The 19,539-nt window shown below is 34.1% G+C and overlaps 2 protein-coding genes across 2 annotated transcripts; both read left to right on the forward strand.

Moving 5' to 3' along the window:
* The first annotated feature begins 4,718 nt into the window (after positions 1–4,718).
* LOC131647011 (uncharacterized) lies at positions 4,719–5,827 on the forward strand. Its single transcript, XM_058916925.1, has 2 exons — positions 4,719–5,305; positions 5,415–5,827. The coding sequence occupies exons 1-2, from the start codon at positions 5,047–5,049 to the stop codon at positions 5,477–5,479; spliced, it is 324 nt and encodes a 107-aa protein (XP_058772908.1). The 5' UTR covers positions 4,719–5,046; the 3' UTR covers positions 5,480–5,827.
* A 10,033-nt stretch (positions 5,828–15,860) lies between these two features.
* On the forward strand, positions 15,861–18,654 carry LOC131652404 (protein cornichon homolog 4-like). The gene is made up of 4 exons (XM_058922252.1): positions 15,861–16,041; positions 16,140–16,321; positions 18,053–18,175; positions 18,260–18,654. The coding sequence occupies exons 1-4, from the start codon at positions 15,970–15,972 to the stop codon at positions 18,294–18,296; spliced, it is 414 nt and encodes a 137-aa protein (XP_058778235.1). The 5' UTR covers positions 15,861–15,969; the 3' UTR covers positions 18,297–18,654.
* Positions 18,655–19,539: the final 885 nt, after the last annotated feature.

The following is a 19,539-nucleotide window of genomic DNA, read 5'->3' on the forward strand; positions in this document are numbered from 1 at the left end:
ACAGTTTGGTCTTTCATGTTATTTTCGCTACAACTAAATGTGTGCACCATTATCCTTTTTTAACCGAGAAAATGTGATAATTGTGGATGCAACTATTTTGAGGGATGTAAAAATGATGAAGTGCTTCCAAAAACACAACAATCAACATTTCTAAATGATTAAATGAGAGAAAAAAGAGGCAGTTATCACCCAAAATGACCAACTTGTTACAAAAAAAACTTGAAGGACCAAACTGTTACAATTAAATAACTTAAAGGACCATGAGAGTAATTTAACCAAATTAAATTGTATACACACATGATAAATTTCTAGAAACTTAGGGCTTTTGATCCTCACATAATGAACAACATATTTGCAACAAGAATGGAATGAAATGATGCTCGAATGTATGAGTTCAAAGTATGTAAGAAGTATCTATTGGAGTAAGTCCACTGCCTCTTCAAAAGTTATTACATATGCAAAGTGATGATGCCTACAACTTCCTTGCACCTCCAGAAACACAATTATGTGCTTAGTATTCTTTGAGATGGTCTAAATTGTTCTGACCAAGTCAACTTGTAAGCAAGAAAAGTTAGAGTTGGATGGATGATGATTTGGTGTTATAGATGGAAACTTTTGCATAAAAATTTTGGTTGTGATATATTCATGGTGATTCAATGGAAAAAAACACCAAGAACTTGGAGGATTTAAGAAATTTGAAAATTTGGATTTCAAGCTTCTTTAATGGAGTTTTAATAGAGATTTTTTGTGTAAATTCTAGTGTAGTGAGGTCTTGAGCTTGGCTCTCTATTTATAGAGGTCCTTAAGAAGGTTTGTGATCAGATGAATTCAGTTTGATCAAGGTTTGGTTGAGTTTCAAAATTTGAATTTTCATGAGTGGCATGATTCCAAATCACAACTTCAAGTTTTTTAGAGTGGTTGAGGAGATTAAGGGCAATGGAAGAGTGTGATTAGGAGCAATGATTGAGTGTGATCAGATGCAAATCTAAAGTCAACTTATGTTTAAAGTTAACTTTTGCAAAGATGGAAATGGAGCTTTCTGAAGAAATGCTCCATAAATGGCATGAAACTTGGACAAAGCTCAAAAAGTTCTTGTGTAATGTCGCAAAGGTTTGTGTAAATCATGCTTATTGCTGAGATTTAGAAGCAACCTAAGCCTGTAGTTAAAGATCTTGGGGTATGGCATAGGTCTGGACATGGTTTGTGACATGAACTTGAACCAAAAATCAACTCTAGCATGCCAACTTCCTCTCTTCGAAACTCCCAACTCAAGTAAGATAAATTCATGTTCTTGGTAAGGTCAAATCACTTAGAAAAATTTCTAAGTATTGAGATTTTTCAACAACTTGAAACACCAACTTTGGCCATCAATTTAAACACTTCTAAGGATCCTTTTGACTTCAAATCTTTTCACCACTTTGAAATATGCCATGACACCTTCCCAAAGAGCCATTGTTTTCAAATTTAGGATACATGAGGAGGAAGTTAAAACCTTGAGAAGTTGGCTAGATGAACATGAGTTTTTTTGGTACAATAAAATAGAATAAAATACCTGGCATAAATAAAATACCAGCATAATATGGCATAAATAAATAAAAATGGTACTAAAGTGCACGTGAGTCAAGTCGAATAAACGATATAATTTCGCGTTATCAATGATCATGAAGTAATGTTGGACACCTTGAGGCACTTTAAAGGCCAATGAAATGATATCCTTGAATATCCCCTTAAGTATTGTACCTTTATGCTAAAACCCTAATCTTGATTTGATCTGATGAAAAGCCAAAAACCCAAATCTCCACAAACAATTTCTTGATGAACCAAAGACTTGATCAAATAACAAATTGAGGTGCTTGGGAACCCTAAATAAAATCAATGAAGTCTTGTTGTGTTGATAGATTCCAAACCCCAGTTCCATAGAAGCATCTGGTTAAATAATTGATGAAGCCCTAACATTGAGGAGAGATTGATCCTTTTGATGATGATGAATCAAACCTTGAGAGACAAGTCCTCTCCTTTTAAATGGAAAATCCAAATCACAAGAAAGCATGTATCCCACACCTTGTATGCATGATTTAAGGCTGTTAACCTAATGGATAGATGCAGATGAATGTGAAGCATAAGTCAATTGTGATTGAAATCAATAGGGCAAATTTTCGGGTGCAACATATTCGTCTCTTCATTTGTTTTCTCAACCATATGCATTTTGTAAATTCATGCAAAGTGTGTGATGTGTATTTTGAAAAAAAACAAAAGAATTTGAAAACAAAATTTGAAAAATAAACTATGTAAATAGAACAATTGGAAAAAAAACCAAGGATACACTTCACTTGAGCATAAAAAAGACTACATCTCAGTGTTTTATTTTGCTCAAAATGATGCTCCAATCTACTTGAACGAAGTATGGTGAATTTGCTATGAAACTGAACTTGGTTAGCTTGATTTAGTTCACGATTTGGATTGCTTTTGATGTGGTTAGATTCATTGAATATCAAGGATGCTAATAGGAATGAGAAATTGGATTGACAAGCTTTGGAAGTGTGAAAACGAATTTAGAGAAAAGTGAGGTTTGAAGTGACTTTGGCAAGGTGTTTCTGGCTCTCAAAAGCTTGGGAAATTGAGCAGTAATGTTGCTCTATTTATAGGGAGTGTGATGCAAGGCTTAAGCGTGTGAATTGAATCAGAAGTGAGTGAATTTGTGTGAAGTTGAAAAGTGAGAAATGTGTTACTTCACCCCCCTTAAAACTCATGCCAAACTTGCATTCTATAGATCATTTTGCTTCTAAACATTTCACTAATCATTATATTCAAAACACGCATCAATGTGGCTTGTAATTGAAAATTTGAGCAAATGAAAATCTGACCAAAGTTACAAAATCAGCTTCATGACCCTTATTTAAAAAATCATATCTCATGATGTATGAGGCTTTTTGATCCCATTCTTGTTGTGATGTACTCTCTAGGTGACATAGAAGACAATGTGCCAAAAAAGTATTCATTTGGATGTTTGAGCAAACAAGTATTTGATGATGAAGTTGGCAAAATAAAAAAAAAGTCTTTTGACACTTAGAAAAATTTATAAGTAAAAGTGCTTCAAAATGACTTATAATATTTTCAAATCTTTCATGGTTTTTCAAGCATTTTCAGTCTTTAACCCTTGAAGGAAACTTGTAGAGGACATATCAAAGAGTTAATAGCAAGAATAACCACATAAAATGTTGAAAATTGAATGAGTTATGGTCTTGGGAAGTTGGGCTAAATTCACTTGAACCCACATAATGACCTATACTGTTTCTCCATTGTTGATTACTTTTCATGCATAATTAGCTCTTGACTTATAAAGAGAAGATGTTGAGGATTTCAAAGAGAGTAATTTGTAAAAATAAGTACTAAAAAATGTTGAACCATGAAGGAGTTACACCCTTTTGATCATACACTTGAAATGTTGACTTTTTAGGTGAAAGTACTTGAATCAACTTGCAATCTTTTGATGTTTTCTTTTAATTCAAGTCATGATGATGAATATATGAACTTCAAATGATGATATCTTGATTGTACTTTGAGGATCATGCAAAGAACTTGAGGTAACTTGTTGAACAAGACATGAAAATAAACACATGAGCCTTTGAAGTTTCTTGAGGAAGAAGCCATCAAACTTTGAGATATCTTATATTTTGATGAGATTGATTGATGCTTGAAATTTTATACTTTGAGATTAATGGCCATGCTTTAATGAGATAGCTCTTAAGGCTCAATGATCAACCACACACTCTTGACTTGAGGGACCAAAACCCTAACTGAGGCATACCACTTGATGCTTTGATTCAAACTCATCCTTGTAAAGGGAAACAAAAGAAACACAAACATATTTTTGATATTTTAATTAGAGGTTAGTAAAATATAAAGCTATGAACATAAAAGCAAAATATAAGCACAAATGATGCTTGGTAATCTCTGCATAGGTGGGCTTAAGGAGAGAGGACCAAGATAGGGACCAAGTGTGTGATCTTGATGCAATGTATAGATGCAAATGAGATAGGATCTTAGGGATAAATATTAGGGTATGACACTACTGTACTGACAACATTACGAGTGATAACTCTACTAAACTCTAAAGGCTGGCAATTTAACTCAAAATTATCCAAAGATAATAGAAATAAATGAATTTGCTTAAAAAATCAACGAAATGACCCCCAAACTCGAAGCTGTCAAAAACGCCCTGACCCGTCCTTCAGCCGGACCAGAACCGCGACTCACCCACAACATACTATTGCGGCGCGACTTCAACGTTTCAATCATAAATACAATACCTTTTACTTATATTTACTAAATTATAATATGTCTATTATTATATTTACTAAATTATTCATTTCATTCATATATATATATATATATATATATATATATATATATAAAAAAGCATTTAAAATATTTTTAGAACATTAAAATAATATATATTTTTAGAAATCGAAACCCATTCAATGTATTACTAATACTTTTTATTTGGAAAGTATATTATAATAAAATAGTTTTTGGTAGAAAATATAAAAGTAGTATACTTTCTTTTGAAAGATAATAGTAGTAGTGAATCATTTTTAATAAAAAAGTTCCTTTTAAAATTCCTTGATTAATATTTTCTTAATATTGTAGTCAGCACTTATCTCTAGAAATAATGAAATCAATTGAACCTCATCGTGATTTAAATGTAAATTTTTAAATATATTTTAGCTTCATTTTTTATTAATTTAACATTTTTGCAAATTCCATATATCATCAAAACGGCAGTGTTTTGGGATTACGAGGCTTACATTAGTGAGTTCACTGCTGGAAAATTCGAGATCCTACAACAACAGCGTTTCACTTTGTCATCACCTTGCTCTCTGTCTCAAAACCAGCCTCTATAATTCATACAACAAGTTAAACTCTCGCAATTTCCAAGAACCTTCCTTTACCCATTTCAGCCCCACACTCAAACTTGACCCTTTCATTTTCAAACCACCTTTATCGTAAACTCAAATCCAAACTCTCTTGTCGTGTCTCGTTCAAATGGGTGGTACCGCTTCAACTCCTCAGACACATACGTTGAAAACCAGCGACCCTCCTCTTCGACCAACGAAACTTCTTGTTAATGTTTCTATCGAGAACACGTTGGGTGCAATTCAGGTGCTGATGTCGCCGGAAAATACCGTCGGCGATTTAGTAAAGGTGGCATTGATTACTTACGAGAAGGAGAAGAGAAGACCGCTATTGAAAGAGACCGATCCAAAACACTATCAACTTCACTATTCTCCTTACACCCTCCAAAGTAATCATTAGTCTTAATTATCTTATTTATTTTTTAACATTTTAATTTTAATTTTTGTTTGTGTTTTTGTTTTTGTTGTTTCGGTGAGACAGTTTTTGAGATGTCGCAGGTTTGAAGGAAAATGAAAAATTGAAGAACTTGGTGTCAAGGAATTTCTTTCTGTGCTCAAATTAAGCATGTGAGATTTGATTGGGCATTTCATTTGAAGATTTTGTTCACAATTTTTTGGATTCATGCTATGAGTAAGAGATTAAGGTTGTTGTGGTTCATCGAATCTGGATCGGCCAGTTTGTGACGAGGAAGGAGCATTGCATATTCGTTGATTCAAAATGTATGATTGAACATTTTTGAGGGACAATGTCTCATGTATCTTGTGAAAGGGTAACGTGAAATGAAAATAATACAATTTGGATTTTTTTTTGTTTAGCTGCATTTTTTTTTTTGTGATTGTACTATATCATTTATTTATGACTTTGTGCAAATTATATTATTTAGGAAAATATATTTAAATTAGAGTGAAAATTCCTTTTGATCTCACAAAAAACTTCAAAATTCAATTTAATATTTTAAATTTGGAGAAAATAAGGGGAATCAAAATTTGTACTTCTTTAAACTTTATTCAATCTATATAGTAAAAAGAAATTAATTGTTATAGAAAACTTATTTACAGGAGATTACTGAAAATTAATTAACCTGTCGTTCCTCACACGGTTATACTTGACACCCCTCAAACCGTATGAAAATAGTGAAATACTAAAATAAAAAATTTTACTATTTCACAAAATTTACATGCAAAATTTTGTAGGTATTCATGAAATTTTCGGTATTTCTTACCAAAAATTTCAAAACTTCCGATACCTTTTTTTTAGGGATTTTTAAATTTTTCGGTAGTTCAATTTTTTTTGAAAAAATACTGGAAATTTAAGAAGTTTCAATAGTTCATTTTTTAACTAAAGTGTTTTGCCTGATTTATTTGTTTCAATGAGGACCAGGAGTAAGGACAGTTCGGTTGCAGGCAGACTTGTTGATAGAGCGAAGGCTCAAGCTCGGAGGGATGAGGCAGAGGCTTCCCAGCTACAGGCTGGAAGACATCCTCCGACCGGTTCTCATCGGAAACAGTTGGCTGAGTAGACGTAATACCACACACGTAGACGCTGAACTGCTAAAGTTGCTACTATGAAGTAGGCACATGCACCTGTGCCTGAGCAAGTGCTTGTGGAGGAGCCAATTGTGTCAGTACCTGCTGTGTAGGAGCCAGTTGTAGAGGTACCGGTTATGGATGAACTAGTTGTGGTGGTGTCTGTTGTGGTGGAAGAGGTACCCCTATGTGGAGGAGCAGGTACCCGTTGTGGAGGTGGTGGTTGCGGAGGTTCATGCGGCGGTTGATGAGGTGTCTCCTGCTGATACAAATGTCACGACACGTGCGTCTACAGAGCCATCAGTTCACACTAATGAAGCATTTCTAGTAGGACCTACTGACAGGTCTGTGCTCACAGGATATGTTGACCATGTCACATTCCGTATATGGCACCAATCTTTTGATTCGCCCAAGGCACCCAAATTCAAAGGAACGACCTTGGCAGGGCGAGGTATATATGTTATATTTTTATTGCAAATTATTCGTTATGGCTCGATTGACTATCTGAAAGTTTATTGATTATTATTTTTTGTTTAATTTTGTTTCTTATAGGAGAGTCTAACGTTGAAGGTCACATCCCATGGCTCGAAGTTGAAGAACTTCCTAGAGGGGGAGATGCCTGAGCAGGCCAGGCATATTGTTACTAATTTTAGTCGGCTGGAGTTCGCCGAATGTTCACTTACCATGCTCGATGCTTCCTTATTGTCATCTTTTGTTTAATGGTGGCACCCTGAGACATCATCCTTTAATCTTCCATTTAGGGAGATGACTATCACATTGGATGATGTCTCATCGTTGTTTCATATTCCTATCGCTGGTACATTCTTCACTGGTCTTCATATTAACCAGGGGAAGACACTGACACAGGTTGTAGAAGATCTAGAGGTTGATGAGGGTGTGGTTCTTGAGGAGTTTGCCTTTAATAGAGGTTTGCACCTTCAAATGGCTTGGTTGAGGGAGAGGAACAATGAGATTGTGGGGGTAGAGATGCATGAGGTTGTAACACCCCAAATCTACCCGATAAATTATAATTAAAAATCAGCATATAAATTCCAAACAAGTTTATTTGAGGTATCACATATTCGTCGTCTCAAAAACATTTACGGATTACTTGCTTTCATATAGATACATAGCACAGGAATTTAAAACGAAAATCAAATCATTACTAAAAATCACTTTGTTTAAATTCAATAATTAACTCGCAGCGGAATCATCAAACTTCATAAATATTCAAATCAAGTCGTAGCATCTTTCCACGGTAACTTTTAGTTACAATTTAAACCAAAAACTATATAAAAATTCAGCAAAAGAAATAATAATTAAAACAATCGTTTTATCCCCCCGAGTGCTACGTATCAGAGCAAGACACCAAATCGAATGACAGCAACTAAAGACTTCATAAAATCACTTCAAACTTCCACCGCTATCTTGAGTACATGTTCATTTCCCATGGTATGGAAACATCATTCAGAAGGGGTGAGATATCGAAAAAATATAAACAAAAGTATGATAATTAATATATTAGATAGGAATCATACAATCATCACCACTTCCAAACAACAGTTATAATAACAATTAGCAACAACAGTTATAACAACAACTTTAGCAACAATTTGTAAAAACAATTATAACAATCATCCGCAACAACAATTATCACAATAATCACAACTCAAACCAACACAACTTATATCAACAGCAACTCATAACAACATTAACTTCGCAACGACTCAAAATGCGACACAACTATGCACATGTATGTGGTACCCAGGGCTTCAGCCCCCGTCGCCAATTGCCAATTAAACCGAGGCATCAAGGCATATGCCTTTGTCACTAATTTTCCAATCTAGGCCATCGCCAAAAATGCATATGTATATGAATGCAACAAACACATACAACAACAACATCATCGTCACAAAAGGCATAAGCCTATATCGCCGCTATACCAATAAATAGAGGTATTCCTCATCACTGAAACATCCTACAACTTTGCATAAAACAACAACAATATATTCGGCAACAAAAAAATCAGCAACAAGTATTCAAAACAACGTGTTCATTAACAACGCATCCACAATACATTTCCATAACCCGGAACAATCCAAACGCACCTGCAAATTAATTTATTCAACAAAATCATAACAAAACAAACCAATCAAAAATACCTACCAATATACATGACCGACACCGACAATTTTCAATTAATCTCTGTTAACTAATTATACCGCTTAAATCTACTAATTCGGCTATTTAGTACCAACTCTCTTATTTTACTGCAACTAAAATATATATATCTCTGCTAACATACATATATACCAACTCTGTAATAATTAATTCAACTTTATAAATATATGTCCCTAAATCCAAAATATATTAATAATATAATAACTATTAATATTATTAAAATTATTACTATATTAATTATTATTATTATAATAAGAATTATAATATATATATATATATATATATATATATATATATATATATATATATATATATATATATATATATAGTCTCTAATAGTCAACACAAATTTAATCGATTCACTGAACAACTTCACCAATAATTCACAACAATCAAAATTCACGAAAATCATCAATTTTATCACGGGATCAAGCATCACAAAAACAACGACAACACATTCATGGCATCAAATTATGCGACCCAGCCCTACATACTAATCATCATATTCTCGGTTATATAATTCGAACCCCACCCTTACCTTGTATATGGAGATCGTCTCTAATATCCGATCGAGTGCAAGCCTTTTCCCAATGATCAACGATCAATTCCTCCTTTTTGCCAAAACCTCGTTCCTCTTTGTCTGCAACTTCGTTCCACGATCTATTCTCCAAAAAGCCAAAACCTTATTTTCCACATAAACCTAATTCCATATATTCTCCTTTTTAATCCAATAAATCAAATAATAATAATATAATTACTATTATTTTTTAATGGGCCTACTAATCGTACACCTCCACATTGCTATACACACCACACCACAACTAATCCAAATTAAATAATATTATTACTAATATTATTTTCTTCAACCAAAAATCCAACTATAATAATTCTTCGATTAACCGACTAAATAATCCAATTCCTCGTCTTATAACATCACTAATAAATATAACTTCAATCGAATTTCCATATTAAATCCTTGAATAATTTATTCAATTAATAAATAAATTTTCGGGTGTTACAGAGGTTACCGCTAAGGAGTACATGCTACATCTAATGGCATGTACTCTCTTTACTGACAAGTCTGGTGTTTATATAGATGTTCGCTACCTTTGGCTGTTTAGTAGCCTAGACATTCCAAACTGGACTTGAGGAGTGGCGGCTTTGACTATGCTTTACACGACACTTGGAGATGCTTCCCAGCCTGAGACCAGACAACTAGCTGGTTATCTGAGCCTATTACAGGTATACTAACATTTCTTTAATTTTTAATTTTTACTTTGTTATTTGTCGGATGTCATATTAATCATTTTTTATTTCTTCAATGCTGGATATACGAGCATTTTCCCCGCATATGTGATAGGAGACTACAACATGTCTCAACGAGTACTCCACTGGTGAGGAGATGGAAGGGCATGCAGGCGGTTCATGGTGGTGTTATGGAGTACAAGAGGAGACGTTATGTTTTGACACTAGATAATGCCGTAAGGACACCATACTCGGGGCATTGTCCCCATCGCCCATTTGATGATGCAACATTGCATTCAGGGCATATGATGGGGGAGAACCATAGGGCTAGACACTTGCCTGAGAGGTGTCTGTGATAGTTTGATTTTTTCCAGGGCATCTCTCGTCCAGTACCTAAGACTCCAGGTGGTGGGATTAGCAGGTGGTTGTAGAGCCACATCATCAGCTCTGCTCATGAGATTAGAGCTATTGCAGTTTCAGTACAACATCCTTCATAGTACGTGGATTCCGGGGTCTTCTGGTGCTAGGATCTTTGATGCTGAGGTACGAGTTTCTACTCCTCTCTTGTACATATCTTCTTCTTTGTGACTCTCTTTTGCGATCAACTACCTTTTTCATTATCATCTTTCTATGCCAAGCCTTCCTAACTCATGTTATTTCTTCTGCTTCTTCTTTTTTTTATAGTTTTTTTGGGTTAACACATTTCGTTAACTAAAATGTTCTCTGCTTACACAATTTTTGTTTTCACATAAGTTATATTTCGTATGCTTCTTTATATTTTTAATATTCTTTGTTTACACATGATTTCGATTCCAGAGTTATCACCTGAGTTACAATAAGTTTATGTGTTTATTGTTGTATCTTAAACTTCACTTTTTTATTCGTTTTGAAACTATAATAAGTTATCTTTATACTCTTACATGATAATGATACCCTAATATTTTGTTTTACACTATTTCCAAGTTTAAATGCAATCATGGCAAGACCATTTGAGATGATCAAGGATATTAATAATCGAAAAGATTCTCTTCCTCTAATATTTTAACTTGGAATCCACAATCCCCGAGTTTGAAAGTGCCTCTTTAGATGAGTCTTAGAGGCCATGTCGTATAGAATCACTCTGCCTATATAGCCAAGTTCCTGATAAAAGGACACTAGTTGGCCCTTCAATACAACTCCTCTTCAAACAAATCTTCCTCTCGATAGTGGTACATCCCGACTCCAATTAGAAAGTGATTGAGTCTAATATTTGCGAAAGATATTTGTAAACGTAGAAGGAACATCGAGACTAGTTAACTAGTCTTCAAATGAACTTCCCTGTTGAGAGGAACTACTAGGAAAAAGTGATCCTTGAAAAGTTTCAAACTATGAGAATAAGTATCAAAGTATTTAGTACTTTGCCTCAGAGAAACCAAACCAAAAACATTTGTAAATTTGGAACCACTTTGCACTTTGAAGAGGTGGAAGAACAATGTTGTTTTCGGCCTACTACATTTATATTTGCACCAATGCTGAAAAATCTTGATGAACTCCTAACTCACAAGTTGGAACTGCAAGGGGGCAATGAGTAAATGATTTAGAACACTTTCAAACTCATTAAGGAAAACAATAGCCCGTGAGGGAGAATAAAAACTTCTAAAATGGGATAAACACCTGCCATACTGACCACACACCCTTTGATCCTCATTTGAAGGAAGAACACAATCATAGCTTGGGCAACTGTGTCACCACGAGAAAAAAACTGAAGCAAGGTGTGATATCTCTGAGTTTACGAAAACTCTCAAAATGTCATTACCAACCTTCTTAGTTGAGATAGACGTAATAACCATGATCAAAGAGGTCAAAAAAAGAATGGAGGAATGATAGGCAAGGCAACTAAGTTGAAAACACCAGAAACCCTAAAATGGTGAAACGAAGAAGAAGGCATGAAGCTCAGACTTCAGAACCTTGGAGTTCGAGAAAAAAATCGATCATGTGTAACCAAAATGATAGACTAAATTTCTAGGGCATATATCAACGCTCAACTAAAATAATATCCAGAATGAAAAGCAGAAGAAATGAGGAATTTCTTGTACGAAATCATTTTTAATAGTCAGTAAAAGAAAAAATGACTCTTCGATAACCCTATATACTCCTTTAGAAAACTAAAGGCCATATGATCACTCCTTACTAGAAACGGTTGAGATCTCCCTGTAATTGTTCAAAAGACACTCTAGTACCCTCGGTATGGGCAAATTGATGACTAGTTAGAATAGGGATACATACCGATCATTCTCGGAACCTCGTAGCACCGTGTAAGAGTATTGGCCCAAATTTGTTGTTTCCCAAGAACGAAGACGTTCCATGAGACATCTTGATATGATAAATCATATGAGGACATGGTTGATCCATATATTAGAAAGTGTACTAATCTGTCAAAGTAGTAATAATAGTAGTTATCGGAGTATCAATCTCGAGGACTGCATTATATGCAATTTATATCTATGAACCTCCTAGATATGAGAACCCGCTCTCACTTCCCATAATAACCTCAGTAATAAAAATCAGCCACAATCCTAGTGAGTGTATCAAAGAACCAAACAGGATATTACACTTCCAATAAAAAATATTTGGTCTTGCTTAAAAGCTTCAACCAAGAACAATACTCAACTCCTTGTTTAAAAGCTCAACTTGATATACAATCAAGTAACAATTAGTCTACCTCAGTGTATCAGAAGATACATGAGTGACATAAAAACAAAAGCACACAAAGAACTTGAAGTACTCTCAAAACCTAAACCCTTATTTTTCACCCACTCTTTGTTGTTGTGAATGCTTGCTATTTTAGGTCTAGTAAGTCCTTATTTATAGACTCTTGGATTATGGGCTTGGGCTCTTGAATTAAATCCAATCTTCTCCTTTTCAATCAGCTGCAAGATCTTCACACAAAATAGGATCAAATCAAATCAAATCTAAGTTTCCTAAGAAGTCTCCAAGCTATTTTTTATGAAACCAAATCAAATATGCATTGTCTCTAAAATATCATTGATTGGCTGCACCTGTATGAGCACTAGAATATTCCAAAATCTCATATTTTTCAATCAAATCTTCAAGGATTTAAACCAGCTGTACTGTCATAATGTTCTGGTATAACATATCACAACATCTAGCAGAACATCTGTCAAAACACATGACAGTATAACCTGTCATGACAGACACAAATAAGAACCATGTTAAGGTAATAGTTAACAGACACAAATCCTTCATTCACACTCTTGTGTATCCTTATCATACATGATTTATTCCAGGGAGGAGTATACATGAGAACATAGTAGTGAAACATGAAATGCTTCATAGCATGCCCCAATTGAAAGGCAAGAAAAGTCTTTTTATTATTAAGGTTGACCTAACAAAAGCTTATGATATAATAAGTCGGAGCTTTGTTGAAAGAGTCTCATTTGAAGTAGGTATTCCTCCTCACCTTAAAGAGTTATTTATCACTACAATTATCACTGTCAGGATGAGAACTGTCTAGAATGGAAAGAAGGAGGAATATTTCAAACCTAAAAAAGGCTTTAGTCAAGGAGACCACATCTCTCCATATATTTTAGTTTTACGCATGGACAAAATGTCACACATGATTTTAGAAGAAGTAGATGAAAAAAGATGGAAATGCATAAAAGCAGGTAGACCAGGTCCTTTGGTATTACACTTAATGTTTATTGATGGCATTTTGTTGTTTGACATAGATACAGGAAATCAAATGAATTATATGTTAGATGTGCTTGAGAAGTTTTACTCCATTTCAGGTTATAAAATCACCGATGAGAAGACCACTATTTTGGCCTTAAAAAGCACCGATAGAGAGACAAGAAGACTCCTTACACAGTTGTCTGACTTCAAGGAAACAACTGATCTTGGATAATATTTAGGTGTTTCCCTAACAGGTAAGAGCCAAAAAATTAAAGACTATCAATGTCTTATTGAAAAAGTCAAAAATAAGCTTTCAATATGGAAAAGTAGACAATTATCTTTTACATGAAAAGTAACTCTTTGGTGTGAAGTCATGAGAGGGAAATATGCTAATAATTCCAAAAGTAGTAGAGAAGTAGTTTCCAAAGTCTATAACTCAAGATTGTGGAAGAAAATCACATTTATATGGCCTTTCTTGGAAACCATGACATATTGGGAGATTGTGTAACACCCTAATCCCCCAACGGTAAATTAATAAATTAGAGTAAATTAATTTCAAAATAAAACACAACAATCAGGATGCTACACCTCATCAATTCATAAAAACCTGCTCAAACATACATACGTGGATACATAACACACTTATCGGATGAACTGACAACACAATCTTTATAGTGTTCAACTTCACTTTATTAATGCATCGGAAAAAAATTAAAATATGATAGTCATCGTCTCCAAAAATTCATTAACCAACATTAAAACAAATAATAGAGAGTTTATAATGCTCTCACAATCTTTCAAAACAACTAATACTGAATAAACAAACAAACGTTCATCCCGGGTATTACGTATGAGAGAAAGACCCGACTCAATCTACGCAAAATAAGGTGCAACTCCATACCTCAAGCAACTATAATCCTTGTCACCTGCACGTTACCCACATAGAGGTAACATTCAAACAGAAGGGATGGGATATCGCAATAATATAATAAGTTATATAATAGTAGCTATGCAACATATATCTCATACAGGTTATCACAATTCATGCTTCAATAAGTTATACCATCGCCATCAATTCAAATACACAACAATATACACAAGAACACTCAAGTCATCATGCAAACATGCAGCTTCATGTTATGGGACTGACTCAACTTTATGTATGTGGTACCAATAGGGCATAAGCCACCTCCAAGTGCTAGATAATGGGCAATAACAGGGCATAAGCTCTAAACGATTTGCCAATCCAAGCCAACAATAAGGCATAAGCCTTCAACCATGAAATGCATGAAACGTCGATAATGCAACAACATGATTATACAATCCCAGAGCATATGCCCTCAAGAATCTTCCCTTTTAGGCCAACAACAACAACAACATGATTTGCATTATATTATGCAATTTATAAAATCATTATTCCTGCAACATCATCGTTAATCATCACCAAATCGTCACACTTCGTACGACAGTGACACTTGAGACATAAGTCTCCAATAGAAAAACGTTATTTTTAAACATGAAGTTACTAATTAATATATTTAATATTAACGTAAACATGAAGTTACTGATCAAAATATTAAATATTAACGAGAACATAAAGTTAATGATCAAATTATTGAATATTAACACGAACATGAAGTTACTAATCAAAATATTGAATATATTTTCACGGGTACATGAAGTTATTGATCAAAATATTGATTAATAACGGGACATGAAGTTACTAATCAAAATATTTTTTTATTAATTATACATTCATTATTATTTTTTCACGGGTAACTAGATATTTTTTATTAAAAAATATACATCTGAAACAAATGCGCGTCCCGTACCAGAACCCGTGCATCAAATTTGTTTTTATTAATCATTCACTGAATTATTATTTTTTCACAGGTACCTGACATTTTTCTATTAAAAAATATACATCTGAAACAAATGTGTGTCCCGTACCAGAACCCGTGCATCAATTTTTTTTATTAATTATTATACATTCAATTATTATTTTTTCACAGGTACCTGACATTTTTCTATTAAAAAATATATATCTGAAACAAATGCGCGTCCCGTACCAGAACTCGTGTATCAAAATATTTTTTTATTAATTATACATTAAATTATTATTTTTTACCCAAATATTTTTTAATTAAAAAATATACATCTAAAACAAATACGCGTCGCGTACCAGAACCCGTGCAAACGCACGGGAGTTTGTTATTATTGGTAGTTATGTAAAATGTTAAAAAATAAGGATGAAAAGAATAATTAATTTAATTAATAAGACAAAAAAAAAAATAGTGGTGTAGCGTTGATCTCTACGACAAGGCGCGGTCGCTCCGCACGTGGTGTGGGTAGTTACTGCTGTGATCGTGAATTTTGAAGAAAAGGGACAGAGCGTGGAAGGAGATAGCGAGAGAGTGAGAGAAGGAGCATGGCCGATCTATTTGGATGGCTCATCTCCTTCTTCCTCCTCGTCGCCTTACTCGTCCTCGTCACTTACCAGGTTCTTTTTCCTGCTTAATTTCATACTATATTCAAACATGTTCCGGATTTAGGGTTTGCAATTAAATCTAATTTCATTTTTTCAACAATTCTTTGCAGCTAATGTGCCTCGCAGACCTAGAATTTGATTATATAAATCCTTACGACTTCGCGTCGCGAATTAATTCTGTGGTTCTGGTTGAATTTGTTCTTCAAGGTGTCCTTTGCTGCTTCTACCTTGTTACTGGCCATTGGTTTATGTCATTGTTGTGCGTTCCTTATCTATACTTCAATATCAGATTGTAAGTTTTCATTTCGAATTCTTAATATATAGGTTATACTAAAGTTTGTTGTTTGACAAATCTTAATGATGCATATTATTTAATTATTTGTTTTATGAACTTTTTAACTGATTTTGTATTCTAGTTTGTGTGTGATATTTCTAGCAATGTTGATAGTGCGTGAGTCACATCAATTTGATAGCACTAGACTATGGTTTGGTTTTAGCATTTAGAGTTGTAGTTATGTTACATTTCTTATACTGGTTTGGTAGATTGTTTTCACTATTTTGGATAAAGAGGAGAGTTTGGTGGAGAGCTTAAGAATTGTTGTTTCAACTGTTGGTGTAGGTAGAGGGGGTAGTTTTTCGGATGGGGGATAGAGTCAAAATGGAATGGAAGGAGGGAAAGTTGGGGATCTATTCAGTAAAATTGGCTTACTAGATTTTGAAGAAAAATGATTTTGATAGAGTGGAACAGTTTAACAATTTGGTTTGGTATATGATCTAATACCAGCTAAGGTGGAAATGTTCACTTGGGAATTTATTCAAAATATAATTACTACCAAAGATAACCTCCTTAGTCTTGGGGTTATTGGAAGTGACATGCAGTTGTGTAGTGCTGGGTGTGAGGTTATTGAGACAATGAGTAACTTATTTTTTGAATGCCCTTTATTTACATTAGTTTGGTGTTCAAATGTGAAATGGTTGGGGTGTCTATGGCTATACATAATGAAGGTAGTATGTGCAATTTCTCTGGTTTGATTCGTGGAGGGAGTTAAAATTCAGAACAATTTGGTTTTCATGTATTTGGACCATTTGAAAAGCTAGAAACAAGCACATTTTTCAAAGAAAGGAAGTTTTGGTGGAAGATATGGTTGAACAATCAAAATTGACTAGGATTTAGCTAAAAGATAAGTTGCCTAGTTTTGGGTTACTCTATTATTGGTCAATGGTTTCTAAATCCTTTGGCATGCTTGGGTTTATCTTGGTGAATATTGTGCAGATTTTGGTGCTGAATTTGACAGGATCGTCTAGTTTGAGTTTGTTGGTGGGCGAATCCAGTTTTGTTGATCATGGTTGGTTTGAGAAGGGATAGCAATAGCATGTGGGTATTGGTGATGCATGGTGGGCGAATCCAGTTTTGTTGATCATGGTTGGTTTGAGAAGGGATAGCAATAGCATGTGGGTATTGGTGATGCATGGTGGACATAGTTTTTTCCTCTGAGATGTTGTTTGGTTGCTGCGGTATAATTAGGCCAAATTTTTGTGATAGCAAGTGAAATTGGGTAATGGTTATTCGTTCTTGCTGAGGGTGCTGTGAAGAAGGCTGCGACAAGGGCGAAAATACCTCGTGGGGTCCACTTTTGGTTTAGTCTGATTTACATACTATTAATGGTTTGATCAACTGTATGGAACATCTACTCAATCCAAAGAATGTAAAAGAATACGCTTATACACGGTGATATTATTATGTTTATTGCACCAACCTGATACCTATTACAGAGTTTGGGATTAGCTTTTCATCAATATAGTCAAATTGCTGTTCTTTATATCTCTTGTAACTGCCCTATGATATTTGTTCCTATGTGTCACTAGTTATCCCTTGCTTACCAGTTATCAGATTTAGGAAAATGAATTGTTTTCTTCATCCTGTTTTTGGTCTTGCTGCTTCAATTATGATGCTTGATATCTCAATGTACTGAATTATGCTTAAAATGGTCATAGTTATTGCATATTCTGTTCATGTGATCAGGTATAGACAAAAAAAGCATTTAATTGATGTTACAGAGATATTCAGCATGCTCTCATGGGAAAAGAAGCAACGACTCGTCAAACTCTTCTATCTTGTTATAACCCTTTTCCTCTCTGTATTTTGGTATGAGAAGACCAAATTATCCGTTAATGTTGTGAATTTCATTAAAATATATGCTTTTATTCTTAAATGTTTGTTTTGTTGTAGGCTGATCTATACAACATTGGATGAGCATGATGCGTAATTGCAGTGGATACTTGTTTTGTGGAGTGCTTTCTGAAAGTGACCTCCACAGTTAATTTCCAGATGTCTGTGGTAGGGTGCATTTTCGTTGACACTAACTGTATTTTTGGGGCAGAATTGCAACTGCAAGCTTGTTTTGATATTTTGTCAGTTAGATATCTTTATATAGGGCTAGCATTTTATGCTTATCTTATTCATGATATTATGTATATGGGTAAGGAGCTAAAGGCATCAAAAGGAAGGTGCTGGTGGCTGATGAGGGGTTTGGATTATTTGCATAGTGTTGTTGGTTCATACCTGGAATTGTACCAAAGAGATTATGTATTTATTTATAATGAAGTTGTTTACCAAACTTTGTACTCTGCAGAGTTTTAACTTTATCAGCAAATCTGTGGTTCATTCCTTCAAAGAGGATGTACTATACAATACAACAAAATTCTTGAACTGTCACCTTCGCAATTTATCAGTGCACTATTTCATAATGAAGTTGTTTACCAAACTTTGTACTCTGCAGAGTTTTAACTTTATCAGCAAATCTGTGGTTCACTCCTTCAAAGAGGATGTACTATACAATACAACAAAATTCTTGAACTGTCACCTTCGCATTTTATCAGTGCACTATTTCAAGGACTTCTGAAGGGATTGAATAATTTTTTGTTGAGGACAACTTTACTACCCATCACAAAAAATTGGATAGTGTACATTCCACCAATCACATTGCATTATTTAATTTTGTCCTATTTAATTAATTACTACCTCTGTTCCTTTATATAAGAGACAATTCACTTTTTAGATTCATTGAATAATTAATGTATCTAGTCAATATACATACCAGATACATTGATTATTCAATGAACCTAAAAAGTGAAATGTCTCTTATATAAAGGAACGAAGGTAGTATTAAATAGTATATTTTTTTGTTGTTTCCAAAACATTTTACACTAAGGGTAACTCTATCCAACTTTTTGTGTTGGGTAGATAAGAATTCACCTGTTTTGTTGATGTTTTATGGAGGGAATGAGTATCAAGAAACTGTGTTTTGAAGGATACAATATCGATAATATGTAGATAAGCGTGGATACGTGTCTGAAAAGTAATGTAAAGTGATATTTATGAGATACATGATATACATCATGGGTTAATGTTGAAAAAAGTTTTTCCTCCGTCTTACAATGAGTGACTCAGTCCACTATTTTACACATTAAAAAAATTATAGTTGAAAAAAGTGTATTAAAAATTTATTT

Source organism: Vicia villosa, linkage group LG2 (assembly GCF_029867415.1).
Source record: "Vicia villosa cultivar HV-30 ecotype Madison, WI linkage group LG2, Vvil1.0, whole genome shotgun sequence".
Classification (NCBI taxonomy): Eukaryota; Viridiplantae; Streptophyta; class Magnoliopsida; order Fabales; family Fabaceae; genus Vicia; species Vicia villosa.